Consider the following 27,832-nt stretch of genomic DNA (forward strand, 5'->3'; position numbering starts at 1 on the left):
CCTAATGAGAAAAAAAAATCATTCATTGGAAGAGACCCTGATGTTGGGAAAGACTGAAGGCAAAAGGAGAAGTGGGAAGCAGAGGATGAGATGGTTAGATAGTGTCACCGATGCAATGAACATGAATTTGGGCAAACTTGTGGGAGACAGTGGAGGACAAGGGAGCCTCAAGTGTGGTGGTCCATGGGGTCACAGAGGATTGGACATGACTTAGCCACTGAACAACAACCGTACATGAAAAAGAAGACTCCAGGTGAGTGTAAAGCAGGTGTTGAATTGTTTAAAATATTTTAATATCACGAGAGATGTATATACATAAAGATACACACATGTGCATAGTTTTCAGCTCTGTCAAAGGATCATACATGAATAAAGTCCAATATTTTACAAGGGACCCCCTCTGTATAAATAAATATAAATATGGGTATATTTAGGGCATCTGTGAGATTGGCGATCAGATCTTCGTTATCTAGAAATGATGTTGATGAGATTTCCCAGAGTGCAGCAACATCCTACTCAAAGTGCTAATTCACATCCGTCTCAGTAACTCCCAAGTTGGGTTTTCTCAGATTCAATCCTCATGATACAGGAAACCAGGTTGGGATTGGTGGTTGCGCTGATAGATCATAGACTGAGTCTTTTTGGCTTTCTTTCTCACAAAAGAAGAATTGTCGTCCATAGTTAGGGCAAGGTAAGAGGCGATGCTGTTTCGGAGACCGTAGCTGAGGCCAGAATCTTCCAATCTGAGCATTTCTGCAATGTCACCGTCACACTCCCTGGACCTTGGGAGAAAAGGAAAGTGGCTGAAAAACTTCCATGGTTATAGAAGAGAATATCTGTAGCTCGGGACTGAACGGTGGGGTCCTTTGCACTCTCTGAACTCGGTTGTTTTCTTGCCGACGTTTCATTACCCAACGAGGTAATTTCATCAGTATTAGAAGGAAGTGGGGTTTGCTCTCTGTTTTATATACAAGCGACTTGCCCTTGTAGTTAAACAATGAACAAGACCCCAATCAAAGTGTCAACTCAGTAAACAACAGCTTACTCAAAGGGTGAACAATAACACTCCCTCCCAATCAGTATTCAGCCGGTTCGGACTGGTTCAAGCGAACAGGTAGTGGCATCCTGTGGGTCTGCCCACCTGCCCCGTCCTATTTAGCCATGTTTTCTAAGCTGTGTGCATGCATTTAAGCCGTGCGTGCTCACATTTTCGATGCGTGGCGAACCGGTGGTAAAATTATGAGACACCCACTTCTGCTCCCTATACAGGGCAAGCCACTTGTATATAGCCACTTGTCTATACTTGTATAGAGAGCAAATTCCATTCCTTTGTAGTCCTGATGATGGTACCTAGTTGGGTAATGAAATGTCTGCAAGAAAATATTCATGCTCAGAGAGCACCAAGAACCCCATGCTTTCATGTTGGGTATAGAATAGCAGTATTTCACTAGTAGTTTAGCTGTTTTATATAATGCGTCCCTAGATCGGTAGAAAACAGTAGGAGAATGGCGGGTAGATTTTATACGCCTTTGAGTTAAAACAGTCGTCTGCTACTGCTTGTTTCCTCCAAATATACTTTGCTCTGTTTTACAAATTGATTCCCTATTTTCTTTTCATTGCTTTGGGGTGAGCAATCCTTTTTACCTCTCCATGATCTCAGAGGAATAAATGGGTCAAAAAAAAAAAAAGAAGAAGAAGAAGAAGAAGCAAATTCCACAGCTGCCCATTATGGATTTTATATTCACTGCTTAAGGATCCTTTGAATGGGAAGCTGTCTATGCCTATAGGTAGAATCACACATTGAAAGGATTAGCCCCGTGATGGCGAACCTATGGCACGTGTGCCCAAAGTGGCACATGGAGCCATGTTGCTTGGCACGTGTGGCGTTGCCCGTTCCTCTTCCAGGTTTCTGGCACGCATGTGCATGCAACGATCAGCTGGCCTTTTTGTGTGCAGCAGTGCTGGAAACCGGAAAAGCTGATCTTCCGTTTTCTGGCATGAGCATGCACACCGGCCAGCTGATTGGCGTGTGCACATGTGCGGCAGTAACTGGAAGACTTGCTGGCCGGGGCGCATGCATGCACCGGAAACCAGAAGTACCTTATCCAGTGCACGTATCACTGTTGCTGGAGGAGGGGAAGCCCAGTTAGGGGCTTCCTTCATGTCCCCGGCAGGAGCTGGACCAAAGGAGGGAGCTCAACCCCGCCCTAGAGCAGCACTTGGGTCTCGAATGCGGGTTTGCTAACCCAGCTTCTTAATAATAATAATAATAATTTTATTTATATACCGTCCTTCTCCCAAAGGACTCGGGGCGGTGTACAGCAGGGGTGGGTTCTAAATTTTTTTACTACCGGTTCTGTGGGCGTGGCTTATTTTGTGGGTATGGCTTGGAGGTCATGTGACTAGGTGGGCGTGGCTAGCTGGTCAGAGTCATTTCTGGAAGGTCCTCGCACTTACGACCAGTCCTCGCACTTACGACCCGACTCATTTGTTTGCTTTTAACCCTGATCAGCTGTAGGACGGCCCTTTGAAGCCCTGCGACAAGAGTTTAAACAGTTTTTTTTCCCTCTAGTCATCAGCTGGGACTCAGGAGGCAGCAATAGATTGGGGGTGGGACCAAATAAAAGGTAAGAATAACGTGGGTGGGGGGGAGGGCGGGGGGGGAGAGAACCAGTTCGGTGACATCATATTGTCACCGCTACCGGCTCGGCCGAACCGGACCGAACTGGGAGGAACCCACCACTGGTGTACAGCCAGAATTAAAACATAAATATACAGGTCATGGTTAAAATTAATTAAAATCATTAAATAGTTTTGGCCAAATTTTAAAACCCAAAATTAAAACCCGCCCTACAGCTGATCAGTGTTAAAAGCAAACAAATGAGTCGGGTCGTAAGTGTGAGGACTGGTCGTAAGTGTGAGGACCTTCCAGAAATGACTCTGACCAGCTAGCCACGCCCACCTAGTCACATGACCTCCAAGCCACACCCACAAAATAAACCACACCCACAGAACCGGTAGTAAAAAAATTTAGAACCCACCCCTGCCGTGTTACTACCTTAACAAGCGCAGTGATTCACTTAATAACAGTGGCAAGAAAGGTCGTAAAATGGAGGGCAAAAGTAATGTAACAGCTGTTCTGCTTAGAGACAAAAATATCGGTGCCAGATGATATTGTAAATCAAGGTCTACCTGTATTTAATGATTTATTTCCATTGCAAAATTGAGAATTTAGGGCTGTTCCTTCTCAGACTTTTGTTTTACTTCCAGTTTGGAATAGAATCTGTTTCAAGAGTCTTATCTTAAACAAGGAGTACCTTTGCATATGATTCCACCTGAAGGTTTTGTTGCGCATCACCACGGGGGGCTCTTGAGTCCTTACTTCGTGGATGGCGGTGTGTTGGGTGAGGCAAGGAGTTGTGAGGACACAGCACAGGCCATCGGCCACCTCTGCAGATTGAAACAAAGACAAAATGCATGCAATTTTAGGCTATTCATTGATACATTGATGTTCCAAGTGACTGTACAATACTATAAATTCCAGAAATGTATGTATGTATGTATGTATGTATGTATGTATGTATGTAGGTAGGTAGGTAGGTATGTATGTACAGTAGTGGCCAAAATTGTGGAAATCTTTTGGGAAAAGTGTATTTTTGAGTTTTGATGGCTAATAATAACACTTTTTATTTTTGGGAGTTTCAAGATAATCATATTCCACCGCTGGAATGACCTGGGAATAGCCCAGACCTTAACCCAATTGAAAATCTATGGAGCCAACTATTGTTAGTCAGAAGCGACCCAGCAATAAAACCCAGTTAATAGAAGCAATCCTTCAATCTTGGTTTCACATTAGAACAGCTGCAGAACTAAAAGACTTGGTTCACTCCATGGGAAGACGTTGTAAGGCCATAATTCATGCTGAAGGTGACCCAATTAAGTATTAACTGACATGGTGATAATTTCTGTATATCTCATTTTTCTATGGTGATAATTTTTGTATATCACGTTTTTTCTATGTGTTTCACTTTCCTTCTTTATACTGTAACTGCTGTTCTAATAGCAAATCCTTCATAAAAGTTATTGCATTACATTCTTGATTAAATTATCTTTCCATTGATATATAATTTTATGGTACTACTCCAAAACAAAGTGGTGTTATTAGCTAGTTTTAGAAAATACACTTTTCCCAAAAGGTTTCCACAATTTTGGCCACTACTGTATGTGTGTGTATATATATATATCTCCAGCGTGACTAGGCAGCGAGGCCCACGGAACACTGTTACCTTCCCACCGAAGTGGTACCTATTTATCTACTCACAGTTGCATGCTTTCAAACTGCTAGATGGGGAGGAGCTGAGGCAAGTAATAGGAACTCACCCCATCGCGCGGTGCTCAGGTCTTGGAACAAGGGCTGTCAGCTTTCCTGCTGACAAGCTCAGCGTCTTTAACCACTGAGCCATCATGCCCCGTCCTGACATATATAACTGTCTTTTAAAAATGCTGCAAGCACTCTAGCAAGCAGTTCTAGTCTTGCACTTGCAGGATATTCTGCAAATTAAAGTCAATTCCTGGAATTGCATCAACGCATCAGTGCAGTTATCTTGTCAGCGTTGTGGAAATTATTTCCTTCCTTCTTTCGGAGTGAGGTTTTTTTTTTTAACTTCCCAATCTAGCCTGCAGCCTTGGCTTTCCCTGAATATCTCTCCACCAAGTATTATCTAGGTTCAGTCCTGCTTAGTTTTTTTTTCTTTTTCAGATTAACCAAAGTCAGTTAGCAGTAGCAATAGCACTTAAGCTAATATACCACTTCATAGTGCTTTAGAGCACTCTTTAAGTCAGTGATGGCTAACCTTTTTGTCGTTGTGTGCCAAAAGCGGGGAGAGTGTGGGAGGAGTCATATGCGTGCGTGCCCACACCCATAATTCAATGCGGCTTGGGCCATTTCCGGCCTCCGGGCGGGTGGGGAAGGCCGTTTTCACCCTCCCCAGGCTCCTAGAAAGCTTCTGGAGCCTGGGGAGAGCGAAAAATGGGCCTTCCTCACACACCACCGGAGGCCCTCCAGAGGCCGGAAACAGCCTATTTCCCAACTTCGATGGGCCCGGAAGGCCCAAAAATCAGCTGACCAGCCCGTGCATGCACACTGCAGCTGAGCTAGGGCAATGCTCACATGCCCACCGATATGGCTCCGTGTGCCACCTGTGGCACGCATGCCATAGGTTCGCCATCACGGCTCTAAGCGGTTTTACAGAGTCAGCATATTGCTCCCAACAATGGGTCCTCATTTTATTGATCTTGGAAGGATGGAAGGCTGAGTCAGCTTTGAGCCGGTGAGGATCGAACTCCTGGCAGTGAGCTGAATTAGCCGGCGATACTGCATTCTAACCACTGCGCCACCCTGGCTCCTTGTGTGTTGTTACCTCCTGGGACCAGAGCAGTGGTCCATTCTAAAACTAGAAGTAATAAGGAGCATCTGTCCTATGAAAGACAGGGAATGAATTAAAGCAAAAAAAACCCTCTATGTCTCTTACGCTTTGGGACTTTTATATGTTGAATTCGGAAGCAAAACAATATGAGCATACGTCTTTTATTTAATGGGTAGATGGAGCACCACTGTACACATCTGAATATTTTAAGGAAAAGTCCTTAAGATCCAAAGCCTGGAGACTAAAACACATGAAGAACGGTTGAAGGAACTGCGTTTGGCCAGTCTAGAGAAAAGAAGGACCAGGGGTGAGATGATAGCAGTATTCCAGTATTTGAGGGGCTGCCCCAAAGAAGAGGGAGCCAAGCTATTCTCCAAAGCACCAGAAGGCAGGACAAGAAGCAATGGATGGAAACTAATCAAGGAGAGAAGCAACCTGGAATTAAGGAGAAACTTCCTAACAGTGAGGATAATTAACCAGTGGAACACCTGCCTCCAGAAGTTGTGGGTGATTCATCCCTGGAGGTTTTTAAGAAACCTGGACAGCCACCTATCTGAAATGCTATAGGGTCTCCCCCTATAGAGTAGGGGGTTGGACCAGAAGCCCTCCAAGATCCCTTCCAGCTCTATTCTGATTGAAGGAGTAGATTTTAAACTCTTTGTGTTTAAAGTCAAATCCACCCCTGAAATAGCAGAAGGTGCCTATAAAATAAAAGCAGATGTAGGAAATAAAACAGACAATAAGCAGATGCAAAAAAGGAACGTATGTGCTTTAGACCTGGGCATTCTTTTCTAATGGGTTTGCAGGAAAACCTCTGGACTATTTAAAGTGCACAGTGAAATTCTCTGCAACCTTGAATATTAACTGCTATAGTTTTAGCAGCTCCTCCAATGCGAAAGGATGACTGGTTTTTGTTTTTTTTCCTCCTTTTCCCTAATGTCATTTTATTTTAAGCCCACTTGCAAATAGGAGGAAATGGTTTCCATTGAGGTTTTTTTATTTTATTTTTTTAAAAAAAAACCCAAAGCTTCAAACAATTTCCAAATGACAGTTTCATGTGCACATTTGAATCAACTCCGTTTAAGTAATGAGTTTGTTAGGGTGAGCATGGAAAAAAAGCTAGCTGTGCAAAACAGGTTGAGGCTAAAATTAGTTGTCGGTTATCATATGACTTCCACTTTCACATCCTCTATTTTAAATGGTTTTTTTTAAAAAAAAAAACCACCAAAACGTTTTGAGATGTGTGATGGAGAAAGAGATTAGCATGACATCACTGGACAACTAGTGTTTCTAATCCACTGAAGTGGTTTAAAATATAAACCTGGAGTACCGATATTTATCTATCACTGGGTTTTTAAAACCATGGTTTCTCTTTCTGGATGTGAATCTTTAGCTAGCATGGTTTGTGAGAAGTGGCTTGGTTGTTGTTAGGGAAGTTGTGGTTTCACACCATTGAAAATGCATGAGATATTCACATTAATTAGAACATAGAGTAATACAGTTGGAAAGGACTTCGGAGGTCTTCTAATGCTCGAACAGGAGACCCTATATACAGTGGTGGGATTCAGCCGGTTCGCACCACTTCGGGAGAACCGGTTGTTAACTTTCTGAGCAGTTTGGTGAACTGGTTGTTGGAAGAAATAATTAGGGCAGAGAACCGGTTGTTAAATTATTTGAATCCCACCACTGCCTATATCATTTCAGACAAATGATTGTCCAGTCTCTTTTTGAAAGTGATGGAGTACCCACAACGTTGGAAGACAAGCTGTTCCATTAGCTGATTGCTCTCACCGTTAGGAAATTTCTCCTAGGTTGCTTCTCTCCTTGGTTAGTTTCCATCCATTGTTTCTTGTCTTGCTTTTTGGTGCTTTGGAAAATAGTTTGACCCCCTTCATCTTTGTAGGAGCCCCTCAAATATTGGAACATTGCTATCATGTTCTCCCAAGTCTCCTTTTCATTAGACCAGACATACCCTGTTCCAGTGGTAGGTTTCAAAAGTTTTTACTACCAGTTCTGTGGGTGTGGCTTGGTGGACATGGCATGGCATGGCTTGGTTGGCATGGCAGGGGAAGGATACTGTAAAATCTCCATTCCCACCCCACTCCAGGGGAAGGATACTGTAAAATCTCCATTCCCTCCCCACTCCAGGGGAAGGTTATTGCAAAATCCCCATTTCCTCCCGATCAGCTGTGACTTGGAAGGCAGAGAATAGATGGGGGTGGGACCAGTCAGAATTTTTACCACCGGTTCTCCAAACTACTCAAAATTTCCACTACCGGTTCTCCAGAACTGGTCAGAACCTGCTGAAACCCACCTCTGTCCTGTTCCTGTAAACTGTTCTTTGTACATTTTAGCCTCCAGCCCCCTAAATCATTCTTGTTGCTCTTCTCTGCACTCTTTCCAGAGGGTTTTTGTGCATGTGTGTATGTGTGTGTTGTGGTGACCAGAACTGGATGCAGTATACTGGATCCAGATGTGGTCTTACTAAGGCTTTGTAAAGCTGTATTAGAATTTCATGTGATCTTGATTCTATCCCACTATTAATGCAGCCTAGGATTGCGTTGGCGTTTTTGGCTGTTGCTGCACACTGCTGGCTGATATTTAAGAGATTGTCCACTAGGACTTAGAATAGAAATAGAATAACAGAGTTGGAAGGGACCTTGGAGGTCTTCTAGTCCAACCCCCTGCTTAGGCTGGAAACCCCACACTACTTCAGACAAATAGTTATCCAACATCTTAAAAACTTCCAGTGTTGGAGCATTCGCAACTTCTGGAGGCAAGTTCTTCCACTGGTTAATTGTTCTAACTGTCAGGATGACAGGACTCCAAGATCCCTCTTGCAGTTAGAAGGCTAAAACTATCATCAATAATCTCAGATCATAAGGACAATGCAGGCAAAATGATGGCCTCTTCGTACTTTCTGTGATTTTTATTACTGTGGCTTTTTAAATTTTTTATCTATTTTTTTTATATCAATTGTTTTGTCTGGGCATGTTGCTGGGCAACATGCAGAGTAGCCTCTGGAGAGATAGACATCTATATGCATTTGATTAAGAATAACTAAATGGCTGCCACAGCACAGTCTTAATATGTGTTCAGAAAACATATCAGTGGAAATGCTTTTCCGCTTTACAGTTTGTAAGTAATTTTTTTCCGAGGCTGTTGTAGCTTTGAACTGTGGTTAAACGAATTGTGGTAAGTCAGGGACTACAATGTATTGAGCTGAAACTGCACTGCTCCATTGAAATGTTGCCCCTGGTAGCCATGCACAAATATTACGCAATGTTCTGCTCCAGCTACGGACCCCAAAGAACGCAGCACACACAAAGTCTGTACAAACCTTAGTTTACTAAATTAAATCAGTCTTTTTCAAATAAAGGCTGTTAATTAACTTTCTTAATAGCCTACAAGAATAAATAATCGTAATCTTACTATGGTTGGCAGAAAGCCCAGAAGCAATTTGCAGGAAACTGATAAGAGAACTAAGATCAAGACACAAAGGAGAGTAAACAAAGTTGTTCCCTGCAAATTGCCTCAGTCATCGTCCTTCCTTAAATAGGCTAAGGGAGTGGCCAATTAGCCCCAAGCCTTACTCTCGAGAAGACCTCCTCCTGAGGAGCCACTCCTGCCTTTTGGCAGCTCTGCGCGCCCGTGCATCGAGAAGAGGCTCCTCCTCTTCTTCCTCTTCACTTATGGGAGCATCTGGAGGTTCTGAAGGCCCTGGCTGAATCCCCGCCTCTGGCACCACATCTTCTCCAGCCTCCTCATTGTCTGACTCGAGTGCCAGCTGCACAGGATGCTGGCACAGCACCACACCAGCCTCCTTGCTGTCTGAATCAGCTATTAGCTGCACAGGCCGCTGACGGGCCACAACACGCAGGCACTGCCTTAAACTATAATATAGTTTAAAAGCCACAACGAGCCATAGTAGCACAATGGTTAGAGTGCAGTACAGGTACTACTTGACTTACAACAGTTCATTTAGTGACCATTCAAAGTTACAACGGCATTGAAAAAAAATGACTTATGACCATTTTTCACACTTACGACCGTTGCAACATTCCCATGGTCACGCGATTTACTGGTTCATAGTTATAACACTTGCAATGTCCTGGGTTCCACGCGATCAAGTTTTGCAATCTTCTGACCAGCAAAGTCAATGAGGAAACCAGATTCACTTAACAACCGTGCTACTAACTTAACAACTGCAGTGATTCACTTAACCAACATGTCAAGAAAAGTTTGTAAAATGGGACAAAACTCCCATTTCTCACTTGGCAACATAAATGTTAGGCTCAATTGTGGTTGTAAGTTGAGAACTTTCCTGTACTGCAGGCTAACTCACTGATCCCTGCCAGAAGTTCGATCTTGACCAGCTCAAGGTTGACTTCTATCCTTCTGAGGTTGGTAAAATGAGGATCCAGATTGTTGGGGACAATAGGCTGACTCTGTAAACTACTTAGAGAGGACTGTAAAGCACCATGAAGCGGTCTATAAGTCTAAGGGCTATTGCTCTTTTGACATAGTGGTTGGCTTCACACAGCACACTAGACTTACTAACCAGATGATGGGTAGTTTGGGGCTGAACATAATGTGGGAATCATGTTACTGCCTTAGAATGTTCTATGAACCGGGCCAACAAGTTAAGCCATTTTTTTAAAAAAAAATTGATTTATATGCCGCCCTTCTCTGGAGACTCAGGGCGGCTTACAATGCGCTAAGCAATAGCCTTCATACTTTTGTATATTTATACAAACTCAGTTTATTGCCCCCACAACTGGGTCCTCAATTTACCTACCTTAGAAAGGATGGAAGGCTGAGTCAACCTTAAGCCTTGGCGAGATTCGAACCTGCAGTAATTGCAGACAGCTGGTCTTAATAACAGTGTGCCTTAGACCACTGTACTACCAAGGCTCTTGCTCAAGCCATGATATTAGGCATAACATGTTTTGTAAGCTTCAATCATCAGCCTTATTCTTAATCCATGACTTAGGACAAAGCATGGAAGTGACATTAAAGTAAAGCAAGATTTTATTTTTAAATATCAGTGCTAGAAGTGAGTAGGGTTTGCTTGTATTTAAACAGAGAGCAAACCCCATTCCCTTCTAGCACTGATGATGTTACCTAGCTGGGTAATGCAAGAAAACAACCAAGCTCAGAGAGCACCAAGGATCTCACTTCCCCATATTGTCTGCAACATTTTTGGATTTTTTTGTTTGTTTGTTTGATACAAGCACATTAGACTGACTTTAGGGGGACAGGTGAATCATTTCTACACCCTAAGTATGACTGAACATTGCATGGACAGAAAGTATAAATCCTAGCCAGGATAAATTGACAAGTTGTATTTCTGATCTTGGAAAAGAAGGCGATTGGGGCTTTCTCTTACCAGAATAATGGTTTACGAGGTCCTCGAGACACTGAAACGTTTGCCGAGGGGAGATATAATACCAATTGTTTGGCAAGCGGAATATCCTGTAATGTTTCACATTTGCGTGCCGGACTGACAGCGAATAAAAACCTGGAGGGAAAGAAAAATTGCTATAATAAGAGTCCCCATTTAGATCAGTGTTTCTCAACTCCCAGAATTCCTCACCAGACTCAATCCTTCTTAACATCATTTTCAAAGCGTTTGGGCTTTGCCGGAAAACAACGTTGTTAGCTTCATCTTCTTCTTCGTCTACGTCTTGTATTTATTTTTGTATCTGGGATTTCTGAACGTTTGCCAAGAAAGGCCTTTGTCAGTTTGCCTAATTGGATCAAGGTTTGCGATAGGACTGAGGAATTTGTGTTGGGAGGAATTTGCTTTAATTTAGTTGAACGATGCTGCTCCTTCCATCTCTATTCTGATTGAACAGCTGGACCAGCACTAAACTTTTAATATTGATTAGAACTTTTGGAAGTTGAAGATCTGAAGGAGTATCACTTTGGAGAACATTGCTGTATGAGATTATTTACAAACTGCTGTACTTGTTAAAATGAAATGACCAGTGCAATCCTCTACGGGTTTACACAGGAGATAATTCCACTGAATCTTGTGGACCTTGTCCCAGGAATTTGTCTATACCATTTATACTCTAGAGCAGGAGTGAAATCTGGCAGGTTTTAACAAGTTCTGGAGAACCGGTAGCAGAAATTTTGAGCAGTTCGGAGAACTGGCAAATACTACCTCTGGCTGGCCCCAGAATGGGGTGAGAATGAAGATTTTGCAATAACTTTCTCCCTGGAGTGAGGTGGGAATGGAGATTTTGCAGTATCCTTCCCCTGCCACACCCACCAAGCCACGCCCACAGAACCGGTAGTAAAAAAATTTGGATTTCACCACTGCTCTAGGGGAAGATTTCTCAGACTTGGCAGCTTGAAGATATGTGAACTTTTAACTTTCAGCAAGGCTGGCTGGGGAATTCTGGGAGTTGAAGTCCGTGCATTTTCAACTTCCCAAGGTAAAGAAACACCTTTAGATGCTGAACTCCGTTCCTATCTGTTCTGACCTAGGCTTCCCCAGAAGCACGAAGCCAAGTCCTCGTCCCGATAAACCCCTTTTATTTAATTTACAGTGAATTCCTCTCCAGCAAAGTCTTTCCTCTCCCACAGTCTTTCAAGATAGACCTTTATCAGGCTTGGAGAGTGGCCAGGCCGATATCTTTCAGACATCACAATACTTAGCAAGAATGCAGGAATGAACTAATTGTCTCCTGCAAACTCCACTCCCCTTTCGCTCCTCTTTTATTCCCTCTGGGAGGGGCCCTTCATCGTCCAACTGTGGCCTTACTTCCAAGTCGACCCTTGTTCTTTAGCTGTTCCCTTCGTCTGGCAACTCTGCACATGCACATACTGGGAACAGGCTCCAGCTATTCTTCTGCCCCACTGATGTCTGACTCTGAAGGCAGCTGATAACTGGCATACGACCCTGGCCCCCTCTCTGCCTCCGACACAGAGCCCTCATCAGAGCCTTCCCCAGACTCCAGGACCGGCCCATGTTCCTCCCCAACCTCCTCACTGTCCGAATCTGTTGCCAGATCCATTGGCTGATGGCAGACCACAACACTATTTACTCTAGCAGTCTAGCCAGTGACCAGGATAGCAGCCCAAGAGGATAGAAAGAGTCACTCATTCTCCTCTTGGTTTATGAGAAAATAGACCAGGGTTACTTAACCAGCTTTTGCTTACCATTTGTGGTCTCGCTTTTTCTAATCATGAAAGAGCCAATTTTGTTATTCGGGAGGAGCAGTAGTTCTTCAGCTTTTTCTCTGCCGATGCCTTCAAATAACCAGCTGCAGGAAAAGCGAAAGAGAAATAGGTCACAGGGGGAAAAGAGAAGACAATTTTGCTCAGCAAAGTACACAACGGGCTCAGGAAGTCTAAGTAAGGTGTCTCGGGAAATATTCTAATTTGTACACATCTGGATTTCCCCGCCAGTTGCTGATCGCTAGTTATTAGAGAGTGGAAAATGTAATTGATGAACATGTCACATAACTCTGAGTATAGAAATGGGCATTTTCAACAGCGTGCCCGTGTAAGCATAGATATGCACAAGGAAATTCCTTACCCGTGGTAAACTCTGGCAACACAATTTTCCGGAATATAATTTTCTTTTCCTGTAGTCATGGAACAAGCTTTCCACCAGACACCCTCACTGCAAAAGTGAAAAGAGAAAGCTGCTGTCAAAGGCATGGTGAAAACAGTCTAGAATTAGAATTGGTCTCAATAATACAGAATATTTGCAGCTCAGGGTTGAAGTGTGGGGGGCCTTCGTGCTCTCATAGCATTAGAAAAGATTTTGAAGGACTTCCAGTCCCAGAAGATAGAAGTAGAATATATCCTGCAATTTGATTGTTTTTTTCTTTTTCTTTTTCTGGAAAACTTGCCCAGTTACCTTAAAATGACCAAGACGGACCTATTATCTCATAGTATTTATGAGATAAAATCAAGGAGCTTTTGTTAGTTTTTCTATGCTTTACAGGTAGACCTCAATTTACGACCACAATTGAGCCCAACATTGATGTTATTAAGTGAGAAATTTGTTCAGTGAGTTCTGCCCCATTTTACTTGCCACGTTGGTTAAGCGGATCACTGCAGCTGTTAAATTAGTAACATGGTTGTTAAGTGGATCTAGTTTCCTCATTGACTTTGCTCTTCAGAAGGTCACAAAATGAGATCACATGACTCCGGGATGCCGAGACCATCATAAATGTGAGTCACTTGTCAAGCATCCGAATGTCAATCATGTTGGGGATGCTACAACGGTTGTGTGAAAAAGAGTCATAAGTCGCTTATTTTCAGTGATGTGGTAAGTTCGAACGGTCACTAAGTGAATTGTCGTAAGTAGAGGACTATAAATATCTCAGGACTATAAATATCCCTTTCACAAATTGGTGAAAGGGTCTAAACCGAAATGTCAGATAAGTTGGAAACATTCAATAAATTGTGCTTAATATGATTTCCATGCCTTTCTGAAAGCAATCCACTTTACCTCAGAAAGGATGTATACGTATTGTCAGGTTTCCAAGTGATGAAACCCATAATTCAGGCTCGACACATATCATGTTTAGGTTCAGATTTAAAGAAAGGTATTCACGGAAGGAACACGCTAATTTTAGCAAATCCCAAAAGCGTGGGCTTTGTATGTATTAGTTTGAATGTTTTGACCCGTAATGCCATCATGGAATTTTAAGAGCAGGCACTTAAAAGTCAATGGACCCTATTTCTGTATGATTTCCTCATAGGAAACAACTATTTGCCTTGTAGGTGCCCTACAATTAACGGGACCCACAACTCTTTGCATATTCTGAAAGCTCTCGTGACATTTGTTTGTGTGCCCAGCAGTGTCATAACAGGAAGAGGAAAGTTCCATCCAGTCTCGACTGTCACACTTGTCAGTTGTGAGCTCAAAGGCTTGACTGGTACATGAAAATACATTGCAAGAAAAAAATATATGTTTATTTTTGGCCCGGTTTAAAACTGTCCACCATCGGTACGTCTCCGGTCGCCTGGTTTTGAAACACCCGAGTGGAGGCAAATAACTACTTTCTTGGCAATTTACACAAGGGCGACGATGGGCTGTTTCCTATTTGCACACACAAAAAGCTGACTCTTTTATCTTTGTGGTTTTGTTTTGTTTCTTAAGGTAGAAGGAAAGTGGAGGAACATTAGTTGGAAATATAACCCGTATTGACTGTCATTTGTGATGTCAGGCAAAAATTTCCTTCTGTAATTTAAAAACTAGAGAATCTATATGGTTTTTCCATCAATGTATGATTTAATTCCTTAAAAAAAACACACACACCTAGGGATTATTTGGGCCTACTTTTCTGTTTTCTTCTTGCTTCAGGTGTATTCTTCAGGTTGTTCTGTGGCCCATACAGGTAATCTTCGAATTAAAACTACAATTGGGCTGGAATTTTAGTTGTAAGACATGACAATAAATTGAGGCACCCGCAGGACCAGACTGGATTTTATGACGATTTTTACAGGGGTTGTTAAATGAAACATGCAATCATAAGTCTGAATCCATTCTCCTGAATGAGCTTTTTTTTTTTTTTTTGCTATAAACTGGCAAAAAACATTGGAGATCATAGTCACGTGATTGTAAGAAGCTATAATTAGTTGTGAATGCTTGCCTAATTTGTCCATTTCTTTCACCAATCACTTAGAACTTAGAATAACTTTATTGCCACTTTAAATAGACACCAATCGGCATACATAAGTTGGAAGGGACCTTGGAGGTCTTCTAGTCCAACTCCCTGCTTAGGCAGGAAACTTCAGACAAATGGTTATCCAACATCTTCTTAAAAACTTCCAGTGTTGGAGCATCCACAACTTCTGGAGGCAAGTTGCTCCACTGATTAATTGTTCTAACTGTCAGGAAATTTCTCCTTAGTCCTAAATTGCTTCTCTCCTTGACTAGTTTCCACCCATTGCTTTATCCTGCCCTCAAGTGCTTTGGAGAATAGTTTGACTCCCTCTCCTTTGTGGCAGCCCCTGAGATATTGGAACACTGCTATCATGTTTCCCCTAGTCCTTCTTTTCATTAAACTAGACATACCCAGTTCCTGCAACTGTTCTTCATATGTTTTAGCCTCCAGTCCCCTAATCCTCTTTGTTGCTCTTCTCTGCACTCTTTCTAGAGTCTCAACATCTTTTTTACATCATGGCAACCAAAACTGGATGCAATATTCCAAGTGTGGCCTTACCAAGGCCTTATAAAGTGGTATTAACACTTCACATGATCTTGATTCTATCCCTCTGTTTATGCAGCCTAGAACTGTGTTGGCTTTTTTGGCAGCTGCTGCACACTGCTGGCTCATATTTAAATGGTTGTCCACTAGGACTCCAAGATCCCTCTCACAGTTACTACTATTGAGCAAGGTACCACATATACCGTACCTGTGCATTTTGTTTTTCTTGCCTAAATGTAGAACCTTGCTTTTTTCACCATTGAATTTCATTTTGTTAGATAGCGCCCAATGTTCAAGTCTGTCAAGATCCCATTAAAATGAAATTTTTGTTGCATACAACTCTCAAAGGGTCTCCACCTCCAATACACATTAGATAAACACGACAAAACAAACAAACCAATAAATAAAATCAGTCAGGGATAAAGTAGGGAAATACTTTTGCAATAACTTCTCACAACAAAAATTACTGCTTGCCCCCCATCTCTCATACCAAATTATAGGAGAAATTATGATGCTGTAATTCTTGAGTTCAGAAAAACAGCCATTCATATTATTAATCAAATAACAAAAGTGGAGTAAAATTTACTTTTAACAATATTAAAATGATATGGGAGAATATTAAAATTGAATTTACAGAATTCTTAACCTTTATTGCAATTGAGGGAGGGAGGACTTTTCCCACCTGTTTTTGGTGGGAATGGATGGAAGAAAATTTTAAACAGTTAGAAATCTATTTCTCCAAAGATAACATCTGCTCTAAAATATATATAACATTAACACAACGTAGCCAGACCATATAAGAAAATACAAATGAAAACACAACTTTTATAATCCCAAAGGTGCTTTTTCAAGAGGCAATAGGATTTTCTGGTTTTTCTTTGAAGTCATTTCGCTTCTTATCCAAGAAGCTTCTTGGAGGAGAAGTGAAATACCTTCAAAGAAAAACCAGAAAGTCCAATTGCCTCTTGAAAAAGTACCTTTGGGACTACCATGACCTGGATGACTAAGAATCTCCATAGCCACAACTTTTATAACCTAAAAAAATTTGCATACTTACTCTGATATCACACGTAGTTTCTCCCCAACTTGAAATACAGGCTGGCTTACATCCTGCGTGGGATAGTCATAGAGTACAACAAGAAAGTCACTTCGCTGACCTGCAGAATCAATCAATCAGTCAATCAGTTAATACAATGTAAGGTATAGTTGCTTGAGTCTGATTAACACACTCTACAAAATAAAACTCTAAAGTCCCTGAGGTGCCAGATGTTAGAGAAGGCATCTAGTTAAAGTTTGTGAATTGTGGTGGCCGCCCAGATGCATGCAAAAACCTCACAAGGGTAGATTGGTGGGAATTGTCCTCTTGTACTGTGATCTCCCGGCAATTAGTATTCATTCTGTTAATTTGTGTCATTCCATTGCAGCTACTTAAAATAGTAAATGTCATTAAGTTGCATTAAAAGAGACTGTGTTTGTAGAGAATGTTGTCTTGAGCTGTACGTTTACAATCAGAGATAGTAAACTGATTTTATTACATTGCTTAAACAGCATATTGTTGTCTTGCTAAGGGTGTAAGATTAAATTTAGATTTAAAAATAGTGCCACGGGAAATTAAAAAGTAGAAGGCAGAAAACTATATAAGAAAAAAAAAGCATATAAGAAAATCTTATAAAAAGGCATAAAAATCAAGATCCTGAATGGGAAAATGCTAAGTCAAGGACCTCTGGTTTGACAAGAAAGAAAAGAAAAGAAAAAAGGAAGGGAGGGAGGGAGGGAGGGAGGAGAGAGAGAGAGAGAGAGAGAGAGAAAGGGAGAACCAATCTTATAGAGGAATAAATAGAATTGACTTCCTTTGTAAAGATAAGGTAAGAAAAGAATTGAGATTTGCTTTGCTAAGAGATCTTTGAATTTCATGCTTGGTGTCCTTGCTGAAAAATCTGAGAAGGGCTGGAAGGAGCTCTCAGCCTAGCCTGTAGCAGACCAGATGGGGATACAAGTCCTCCGCACACTGTCCTGTCTCACAAGGATCATAAGATGTAAGACGTGAAGTGTTAATACCACTTTATAATGCTTTGGTAAGACCACACCTAGAATACTGCATTTAGTTTTGGTCAGCACGATGTAAAAAAGATGTGGAGACTCTAGAAAGAGTGCAGAGAAGAGCAACAAAGATGATTAGGGGACTGGAGGCTAAAACATATGAAGAACAGTTGCAGGAACTGGGTATGTCTAGTTTAATGAAAAGAAGGACTAGGGGAGACATGATAGCAGTGTTCTAATATCTCAGGGGCTGCCACAAAGGAGAGGGAGTCAAACTATTGTCCAAAGCACCTGAGGGCAGGACAAGAAGCAATGGGTGGAAACTAATCAAGGAGAGAAGCAACTTAGAACCAAGGAGAAATTTCCTGACAGTTAGAACAATTAATCAGTGGTACAACTTGCTTCCAGAAGTTTTGGATGCTCCAACACTGGAAGTTTTTAAGAAGATGTTGGATAACCATTTGTCTGAAGTGGTGTAGGGTTTCCTGCCTAAGCAGGGGGTTGGACTAGAAGACCTCCAAGGTCCCTTCCAACTCTTCTACTCTACTCTACTCTACTCTACTCTACTCTACTCTACTCTACTCTACTCTACTCTACTCTACTCTACTCTACTCTACTCTACTCTACTCTACTCTACTCTATTCTATTCTATAGATCTTGGCAAGCAAAATCTCCTGCTTGTAGATTATTTGGGGACATTTGACTGTCTCCTGGAGTTCTAGAAAAATATGCCCCTACCCCAATATAACCTGCCTTAATTTATAGTTCAACACAGTTACACTCATTTCTCCCACCTCATTGCAGGAAATAGTCTAAAGGAATAAGTGTTTGGTTCTTTGCAATGGCTAAAATTGCTCTGTCTTTGTTCAACTCTAGGCAGTCTTACCCACTAATGTATCCCCCATAAATAGTATTTGTAGTGACCCAACTTCAGGATGTGTTGAAGACTCCCAATTGATCAGTTATGCATATACACAGGAGTCATTTATCAGAGAACTGAATTGGCTATTAACATCTTTGTCCTTGATTGAAACAAGAAAATTGATAAGTGTTAAAAAGGCAGAAGAAGCAATTTGAAAGGTGCTGTTGGAAGTAAAATCTGGTTCAGTTCTTAGTTCAAGCTGGAAGAAAGATGCAGGAGAAATGAACTGAAGGCAGCTGTAGTTGGAAAGGAGGTCTTCATTTATTTGGTAGCCAGAAATAACAGGGACAGCAGCGTGTTTCTGAGATGGCTGACAAATTGGGGTTGAGAGTAGATGGGCTTTTATACAATTGCGATTGAGATGCTTGTTCATGTCCTTTAATCTTTCAATGGCTGTTGCCAGATTACTATGGGGTCATGTAGGGGTCATGGCTGGCTCTACAGGCAAAAGGGCAAATGCAAATCCTGGGTGTTTTGTTTGTCTGAGTTAATCTTGACAGTTTCGGCTGCTTGCCTATTTTGTTGCTTATTCAGATTCCCTTTGTTTATGAAAAGAGTGGCCCGGCTTTACAAAATATCCATTCACAAAGACTAGCTTCTTCAGACTTCTGCTTGAGGCTGTTTTCCTATAGCAGAAAGATTGGAGGCTGCTTTCTGCCTTTGTTAAGGAGATTTTTTTTCTCCTTTTCTCCCTGAGGGGAAATATTCTATTTGGCCTCTTTTAACATTCTGTAGAATATTTTATTCTGGCGAGGGAGGCCTTCCCACAGTGCTACACGTTGAAAGAAAGTTGGCATTGACATTTTAATCAAGAAAAATGTCAGGCACGAAGAATCGGGGCCACAGGCTAAGGTCCAGTTAAACTGATTTATTGCTGAAGCCTATACACAAGAATCTAGTCTACTAACGGACAGCACTAAATTGATACTAGATAGGAGTCTACTGAATTCAAGAGAGGTTGGACTTAGATAGCTTATGGGAACATAATGACTCCGGGCTACCATATTTTTCGGTGTATAAGACGCACTTCCCCTCCCCAAAAGTGGGTGGAAATGTCTGTGCGTCTTATACGGTGAATGTTGCTGAAGCCCCGCCTACCTGCCAGCCCCCACCCTTTGCTGCCCATCACTGCTGCCACCTATCACCACCTCCGTGTGCCCCGTTTTTGGCCCATTCCAGGAAGCAGAGATCACCGCCTCTGCCACCTATACCCGCCACCTGGAAAGGGCCAAAAATGTGATGCGTGGAGGCTGAAAATGGGGCATGCAGAGGCCAAAAATGGGATGTGTGTAGGCTGAAAATGGGGTACATGGAGTTGGTAATAGGCAGCAATGATGATGGGCAGTGATGGTGGCGATGGGAGGTGGCAATCCCCTCAGCCTGGAACAGCTGATAGGTGGTATTCTGGGAGGCAGATCCAACTGCCAATCAGCTGCTGGTGCTAAATCAGGCTGTGCTGAAGCTGACCAGGCTGTTTGCTGTTTGCTGCAAGGAGGCAAATTGCTAGGAGGCAGAGGCAGATTTTTTTTTTCTTGTTTTCCTCCCCAAAAGCTAGGTGTGTCTTATAGTCCGGAGCATCTTATAGTCCGAAAAACTACAGTAATTCCTCTCTTGACTCCCTCCTTAGGCTCTTCCTGTCCTTTTCCTACAAAAAATAAGTTAGGTCCATGAATAATTAAAACTTGCGGAAAAAGACAGCACTTTTTCCTCTCACTATTGTACAAGTAGAATCTCGTAAATCAATCTATAACTGAAATAGCTACAACAGGTTGTTAGATGGATTAAATGTTTATGGAGATGTTAGAAGAAGGACAGGAAGGATCAATCTGGCCTTAAAGAGTTGCATAGCCAAGAAAGCTAATACAAACTGGATCTCGTCCTCTCATTATAATTTTTTTAAAAAAAACCTTTGTTCTTTTGACTGAAGACCTATTTTAAAATAACAATCTGTAATAGTCTTATCAAGCATCAACAGACTTCAGTGTTGATTTTTTTTTTTTTTTTAAAAAAGTCTTTAATGTTAGAACATAAAATGATGGACTGATAAATAGCTGCAGTCAAGATACAAAGTTGATGTAGTTTTAACTAGTGGAAAATGAGCGAGGAGGGGAAAGTAAGTACAAAGCCCCATAATTCATTCCAAGAAATGTTCAACTTCTTCATGCAAACCGAAAGAGTTATTTGCTGAAAACTGCATTTTTGTACATTTTAAGTACAATTTAAAAACCGAATACCAAATCCTTAATTTAGGGAGAACCTGTACATAAATATGTGCAGTACAGCTAGTCCTCAACTTACAGCAATTCATTTAGTGACCATTCAAAGTTACAACGGCGCTGAAAAAAATGACTTATGACCATTTTTTCACACTTACGACCATTGCAATATCCCCATGGTCATGTGATTTACATTTGGATGCTTGACAACTGACTCACATTTATGACGGTTGACGTGTCCCGGAGTCATGTGATCCCTTTTTGTGACCTCCTTACAAGCAAAGTGAATGGGGAAACCAGATTCACTTAACAACCCTATTACCAATTTAAGAACGGCAATGATTCACTTAACAAATGTGGCGAGAAAAGTCATCAAATGGGGCAAAACTCACTTAACAAATTTCTCACTTAGCAACTTAAATTTTGGGCTCAGTTGTGGTCGTAAAGTTGAGGACGACCTGTAGTTGAAAGTGCACAAGTTTATATTTGAAAACTGCTTTCAAATATGCTTACATTTATAATAGACTAGAATGAATGAGCTGGAAGGGACCTTGGAGGTCTTCTAGTCCAGCCCTCTGATCAAGCAGGAGAACCTATGCTATTTCAGATAAGTGACTGTATAGACTCTTCTTAAAAACATTCAGTAATGGAGTGCCCATTCAAGGAAATATTCCCACAAAGAGATATGAATTAAAAGAACTGGAAAGTTAAATTGGGTCATCTTTTAGCTTGACCTCATTTTTGACTCATCATTTGAGTCAAAAAATAAAAACAACCTTCCAAAACAGCATCTTGTTATTCCTTAATCTTTCCGTTCTTTCATTTTGATATTCTTCCCTTCCATTCGACTAAAGGCTTAACATAACCAGCAATACTTTTTGGTGAAAGAAAGCAATAAAATACAACCAAATGAAGTATAAAAATGAGATATTTAAACAAAGAACCACTGAAGTTGCTAAATAGGTTATCACCAAGGTGCAGTTGAACTAAACTTGAATTCTAGTAAGAGAATTGAAACAAGAGAGGGTGCATCAAATTCAGGGGGAAATTTTTAGGCATAGTTGTGAAAAAGAAAATACAGGTAGTCCTTGAATTATGGCCACAATTCAGCCATAAATTTTTGTTGCTGAGACAGTCGTAAAATGAGTTTTTTACAACCTGTCTTGTCCCAGTTATTAAGTGAATGACTGCAGTTGTTAAGTAAGTAACACGGTTATGTTACTAATTAAGTGAATCTGGCTTCCCCATGGACTTTGCTTGTCAGAAGGTCGCAAAAGGTGATCACATGACCCCAAGGCACTGCAACGGTCATAAATATGAATCAGTCGCAAAGCATCCGAATTTTGATCACGAGACCGTGGGGTCGTAAGTGTGAAAAATGGTCATAAATCACTTTTTTTCAGTGCTGTTGTAACATCAAATGGTCACTAAACAAATGGTTATAAGTTGAGGTCTACCTGTACTTAGCATTCTAAAAAGCAGAGACATCACCCTGTCAACAAAAGTGCATATAATCAAGGCTATGGTTTTCCCAGTTGCAAAGTATGGCTGTGGAAGTTGGACCATAAGAAAGGCTGAGCGCCAAAGAATTGAGGCCTTTGAACTCTGGTGCTGGAGAAGACTCCTGCGAGTCCCTTGGACTGCAAGGCGATCCAACCGGTCAGTCCTAGAGGAGATCAACCCTGACTGCTCTTTAGAAGGCCAGATCCTGAAGATGAAACTCAAATACTTTGGCCACCTAATGAGAAGGAAGGACTCACTGGAGAAGAGCCTAATGCTGGGAAAGATTGAGGGCGAAAGAAGAATGGGACAACAGAGAATGAGGTGGCTGGATGGAGTCATTGAAGCAGTAGGCAGGAGCTTAAATGGACTCTAGAGGATGGTAGAGGAAAGGAAGGCCTGGAGGAATGTTGTCCATGGGGTCTTGATGGGTTGGACATGACTTTGCAACTAAGAACAACAACAACCTGTACTTGGGTTAACAGTTGGGATCTGGTGGGCCAGAGATATAGAGAGAAATTGTATCAGAAGCGAGGTTGGCTGTAGGTTAAAAGTTAAGCCTGGTAGATACAAGTCAAAAGAATGATAGGCAGACTGGGGGAATATGGCATGAAACCAGTTCAAACTGGAAGAAGAAGACAGAGCCTTGGTGCTTTCTCCTTCTTCCCCAATTAAAAAAAAAGGAAGCCATTTCTCAGAAGAACCTTCATCCGAGCAAGTCAACATAAAACGTCGGCTTGTTTGGTAGAAAAAGAGAACTGCGCAAAAGGGAATTGTGCAGAATTAAAACAACAGCTTTCTATTTCAACTGTCTATCACGCAGGAGTCTGAAACACCAGCTGAAGGGGACCCGGGGGCAGAGGCCAACGTTCGGCCACTGAGACCCCAACATTTGGTGGGCTACCAAGCATCGATGGCCAACTATGATGTCATGGGACGTTGTGGACTAGTGGTCTACAGGAATACGTTTCTAGTTATCATTCCATTTCTGTACTTATTCTTCCTTTCCTATGTCCTCCTGAATCATAGTTAAAAACAAACAAACCAACACCTACCTGATTGCCAAGGTGTATTCTTCACTTCAGGTGTCGTTTTCAGTATTTTGATAGCATTCCCCATTGTTTTTCTCTTCCTTCCAAGTGATTTTTTTGTTTTTCAGAACTAGGGAACACAAGTAGGAAAAGTTCAAGCCCAAATGTTCTCTTGTCAATACAAAAATAGCAACTTCTGGAAGGATGAGAAAAGTATATATAAGAATGTACAATATGTGTCACTTTGCGTAAAGATGCCTATGTTGAAATTCTCATGACTTTTGTCAAATTATCACAATGGTGGCAACAATGAAATGTTGTATAAAATCACATCAGGTTTTTTTTAAAAGATTTTTTTTCAAACTTGGCTTATGAATAAGGTATTTATTATTTTGCAGGATAGAGAGAAAGCTTGATGAGAACTTGTGGTCCAATATTTATCTACAGGGGGTTGGACTAGAAGACCTCCAAGGTCCCTTCTGACTCTGTTATTCTATTCTATACACTGGAGGGTTCAAGGTTACAAAACAATTGTAATCTTTCTTTCTTTCTTCTGTTCAATCACATCCAGTTGTCGGAGGCTGTTTGCCGTTTTCTTTGCAAGGGTTTTCAGAAATAGTTTGCCATTGGTTTCTTCCTAGGACTAAGAGAGATTGACTGGCACAAGGCCACCCACCTAACCTTCTGTCCAAAGTGAAAATAGAACCCAATGTCTCCCATTTTTTTTTTTTTAATTTGATTTATATGCCGCCCTTCTCCGGAGACTCAGGGCGGCTTACAATGTGTTAAGCAATTTCTATTTCCATTTCTAGCCTGATGCCTTAATCATTACAACCAACTGGCTCTCAGCTGTGATATTACAACAACCTGAATAATGATGAATGCATTCTCACATGCCAACTTTTGTAAAAATTCTATTTTGAACAAGAGCCCTCCAACTTCTCACAACCATAATACACCCAGAAGAGATATGTATTGAGGGATACCTGAAAAAAAATTCAACGTCTATGCTCTATTTTCCCAGTTTGAAGGGGATGAAATATTGGTCTTGATACAGGAAGAATTTTGATGAAACGATAAAGGGGAAAATCGAAATAAGAGCAGGTGGTTAAATCAACCATTTAAGGAATAGGTGAAGTCACCTTTGCTGTTTTTTGAGCCAGGACTTGATAAATATTTATTGGAGATGAAGTTCTGTACTAAGCAGGGAATTGAACGTGATCATCCAAATGGCCTTTGTTGTTTCCCTACTCCGTTCTCTCGATCCGGAACAGCCTTCTTCCAGCTCTAGGATTCTATGATCTCTGAGAAATCCATGAAATAGATCAAGTGCGTAGAATCCGGCAGGAGTTTTCAACCCAAATTAGACCTGTTTCTCGAATTCCAGATATTTAAAAAAATCACAAAGTGGTCCCAAGAACAGCTGTATTTCCGAAGGAATACACTTGTTTAGTTTGTCTTCTCCATCTTCTTCTCTCCCAATTTAATATTTCTTTTAAAACCCAGTGCAGAGTTAATCCAAATTGTGGTGCGGTAAAGAAAGAAATAAGGTTTAATATTGACCTCCTTTTCTTGGGGAAATAGGAGGGAGAGAGAAAAAAAAGAAAATCTCTAAAAGTCAAGACTGTGAAGTGAAATTGTCTCTATAGTCTTTCGGTCTGGAATCCTGGATGGATACAGCTTTGCTAAGAGAGGTGTGCGTTTATTTGGTTTAACAGATGTATTGAAGCGTTTCTTAATTTAGTTCAGAAACGGAAATGAACACACTCACTTTTCTATTTGGGTGTGTTTTTCCGGCTCCTTCACACCGATAGGTGTTAAACTACATATGAGTCAATTCTAACATCAGATCGGTAATTCATTTGAGCTCCGTTCCCCCCACAATGTCAGCAAATTCCCACAATTGTTTTGAAGACAATTGTGGAAGGCAATTCAAAAAGAGAATTTGGAGGTTTTGGGATGTCTGCCAACTTCAGCCCAATTTTGCTTCTGAGAAGCAGGTTTTTTTTTCCCCACGAGAATTTTAAAAATTGATAAAGGGTGATACGAAGTGGGTGTGGGTGGTGTTTGTCTTGCTTTCTGCCTCTAAAATACTGCCGTTCCACCCCCAACATTTTCTGCCCTCAGTTAGGGACAAATTATGCATGAGATTTTCCACCCAGTCCAAACCTAATAAACATTTCTTTTGGAGGATTTTCTTCAAGTCACTGGTGAACTCTGGTGACTTCCCAAACAATTCCTTGCAGTTTCTTGGCCAAGTTTCAGAAGTGGTTTGCCATTGCCTCTTTCCTAGGGCTGAGGGAAAGTGGCTGGCCCAAGGTCACCCAGCCGACTTTTATGCCTATGGCAGAACTAGAAGGCACAATTTCCTGATTTCTAACCTGATGCCTTGACCACTTGACCAAGATGTCTCTCAATCAACGTAGAGGTCAACTATCAACAGCATATTTGGGTCGACCGTTGAAAGTTGCCTTGGTTTCAGAAGTTGTGGGTACTCCAATACTGGAGGTTTTTAAGAAGAGATTGGACAACCATTTGTCTGAAATGTTATAGGGTTTCCTGCTTGAGCAGGGGGCTAGACTAGAAGACCTCCAAGGTCCCTTCCAATTCTGTTATTCTGTTATTCAACACAGTCTTCCTTCCTCCAACCAAGTCCATTTTCTCTTTACTCTTTCTACCACTACTTCTTTGTTGACTTTTGTCTAAAAAGACAATGCCCCCAAGAGAAGTTTCCTCTCAGAGGATCTTCCACAACTACAGAGCACTTGTCTTCTGCATCCAATCTAATCATCTCCCAATGGGAGAACACCAACCAAGGTGACAATTTTGTGCCTGATTTCTCCTCTGTGGGTACTGCCTGTTTGTTCAAGGAGGGTGGGTAAACAGATCCTAGCAGTCAGAAGAGGAACAGGTGGGTCCAAGAAGCTTCTGTGGCCTTCCCGTAGTCGATGTGTCGATGTAGGCAAGTATCTGGAGACTGCATCTTTTCTGCTCTCTAGTGTTGCAATCCTTTGAACTATGGTGCTGGAGAAGACTCCTGCGAGTCCCTTGGACTGCAAGGTGATCAAACCAGTCAGTCCTAGAGGAGATCAACCCTGACTGCTCTTTAGAAGGCCAGATCCTGAAGATGAAACTCAAATACTTTGGCCACCTAATGAGAAGGAAGGACTCACTGGAGAAGAGCCTAATGCTGGGAAAGATTGAGGGCAAAAGAAGGGGATGACAGAGAACGAGGTGGCTGGATGGAGTCACTGAAGCAGTCGGTGTGAGCTTAAATGGATTCCAGGGGATGGTAGAGGACAGGAGGGCCTGGAGGAACGTTGTCCATGGGGTCGCAATGGGTCGGACATGACTTCGCAACTAACAACAAGTGTTGCAATCCTTTTTCCTTTAACCAGGGAACAAGTGAGAACTTGAAGGAATGATGGAGATGGAACAGAATTATGTTCTCTTTGTCTGTGAAACCTGTTTGGATGGGGAAAAAACCCCCACATTCCCACATCTCTGGTTGCTTTTGATGAATAGGTACCATCTACCGAAGTACCCCAGATACAAAAACATTTGCAAAATGCGAAACGATTACTTAAACCCTGAACTCTTTTTAGAGATAGATCTTTTCCAACGTCTTTGGACTTAAGTCAGAGATCTTTGTGTTATGAGCAAAGGGGGGGGGGAATCTTTCTATCTGAAAATGGGTGAGATGGATCCTTACCTTGTCTTCAGGTATCAACCATTGTGTCCTCCTTTCAATTTTTTTTTATTCTGTCTCTCTTTACCACTGGGACACAGCTGTCCCACAGTGTGAAAAGCCTACTCAGAAGGAACTGCAGCTTCAGAGCTGACAGCCGCTGACCCCAAAAATAAGACTTTGGGGAAGTTCAGCCTATCTTGTAGCACAGCACTGGTTAAACAAACCACACACTTCCTTTTAGAAATAAGGAAGGCTTCAGCATACTTGCAAAAGATGTGGTTCCTGTTGCTTGCAACGGAGGAGGATTGGCTAAAGAGGAGTTGGTTTCAGAGGAGGGCAGAACTGTTGATGAGGTCTTTTCACGTAGTTATGGGCGACTGTGTGGTGAATGGCAGATGTGGCAGTGAGAAAAGCAGAGTTTGCACTTCCTATAGAATGAACCACAGATGATCATCTCTTGTTTATGTTGCTGATGTATTTATAAAGTTGTTTGGTTTCCACTTGGTAGCTCCATGTGGCCTGTAACATCAGACTGTTGAGTGATTAGCAGATTCAAGTCGCCATAGGGGACAAGCAGTTGGACCCAAAAGTCTCGGCAGAAGAAGTCAAGCAGACATGGACAACTGAGATTAAAACTGGTTTTAATGGTAGAGGTTAACTTCCGTTTTAGAAGATCCAAGGTGGCTTGTAATGCACTCTTTGTCCTAGAACTCTCCTCAGTAGAAAGTCTTCTTCTGCTGTTCCAGGGTTGGTAATTATCTGTTCTTTTGAAATCCTGTACAAGAAGTTTAGAAATTATGAGAAATCTTAGAGAACTTGCTCAATTTA

The 27,832-nt window shown here is 41.7% G+C and overlaps 2 protein-coding genes across 2 annotated transcripts in view; one reads left to right on the plus strand and one right to left on the minus strand.

Moving 5' to 3' along the window:
- The window catches only part of TG (thyroglobulin), a 162,662-nt gene that overhangs the window by 102,048 nt on the left and 32,782 nt on the right, over positions 1-27,832 (plus strand). The window lies entirely within an intron of this gene.
- Positions 272-27,159, minus strand: SLA (Src like adaptor). Its single transcript, XM_060681825.2, has 8 exons — positions 27,026-27,159; positions 23,338-23,443; positions 16,662-16,761; positions 12,976-13,062; positions 12,597-12,700; positions 10,816-10,947; positions 3,318-3,450; positions 272-782 (listed from the first exon to the last, which is right to left on the minus strand). Exons 2-8 carry the CDS (start codon positions 23,399-23,401, stop codon positions 572-574), a joined length of 831 nt encoding a protein of 276 aa, XP_060537808.2. The 5' UTR covers positions 23,402-23,443; positions 27,026-27,159; the 3' UTR covers positions 272-571.

The sequence above is a fragment of the Pantherophis guttatus genome, chromosome 3 (genome assembly GCF_059756535.1).
Source record: "Pantherophis guttatus breed Tessera chromosome 3, ASM5975653v1, whole genome shotgun sequence".
NCBI lineage: Eukaryota > Metazoa > Chordata > Lepidosauria > Squamata > Colubridae > Pantherophis > Pantherophis guttatus.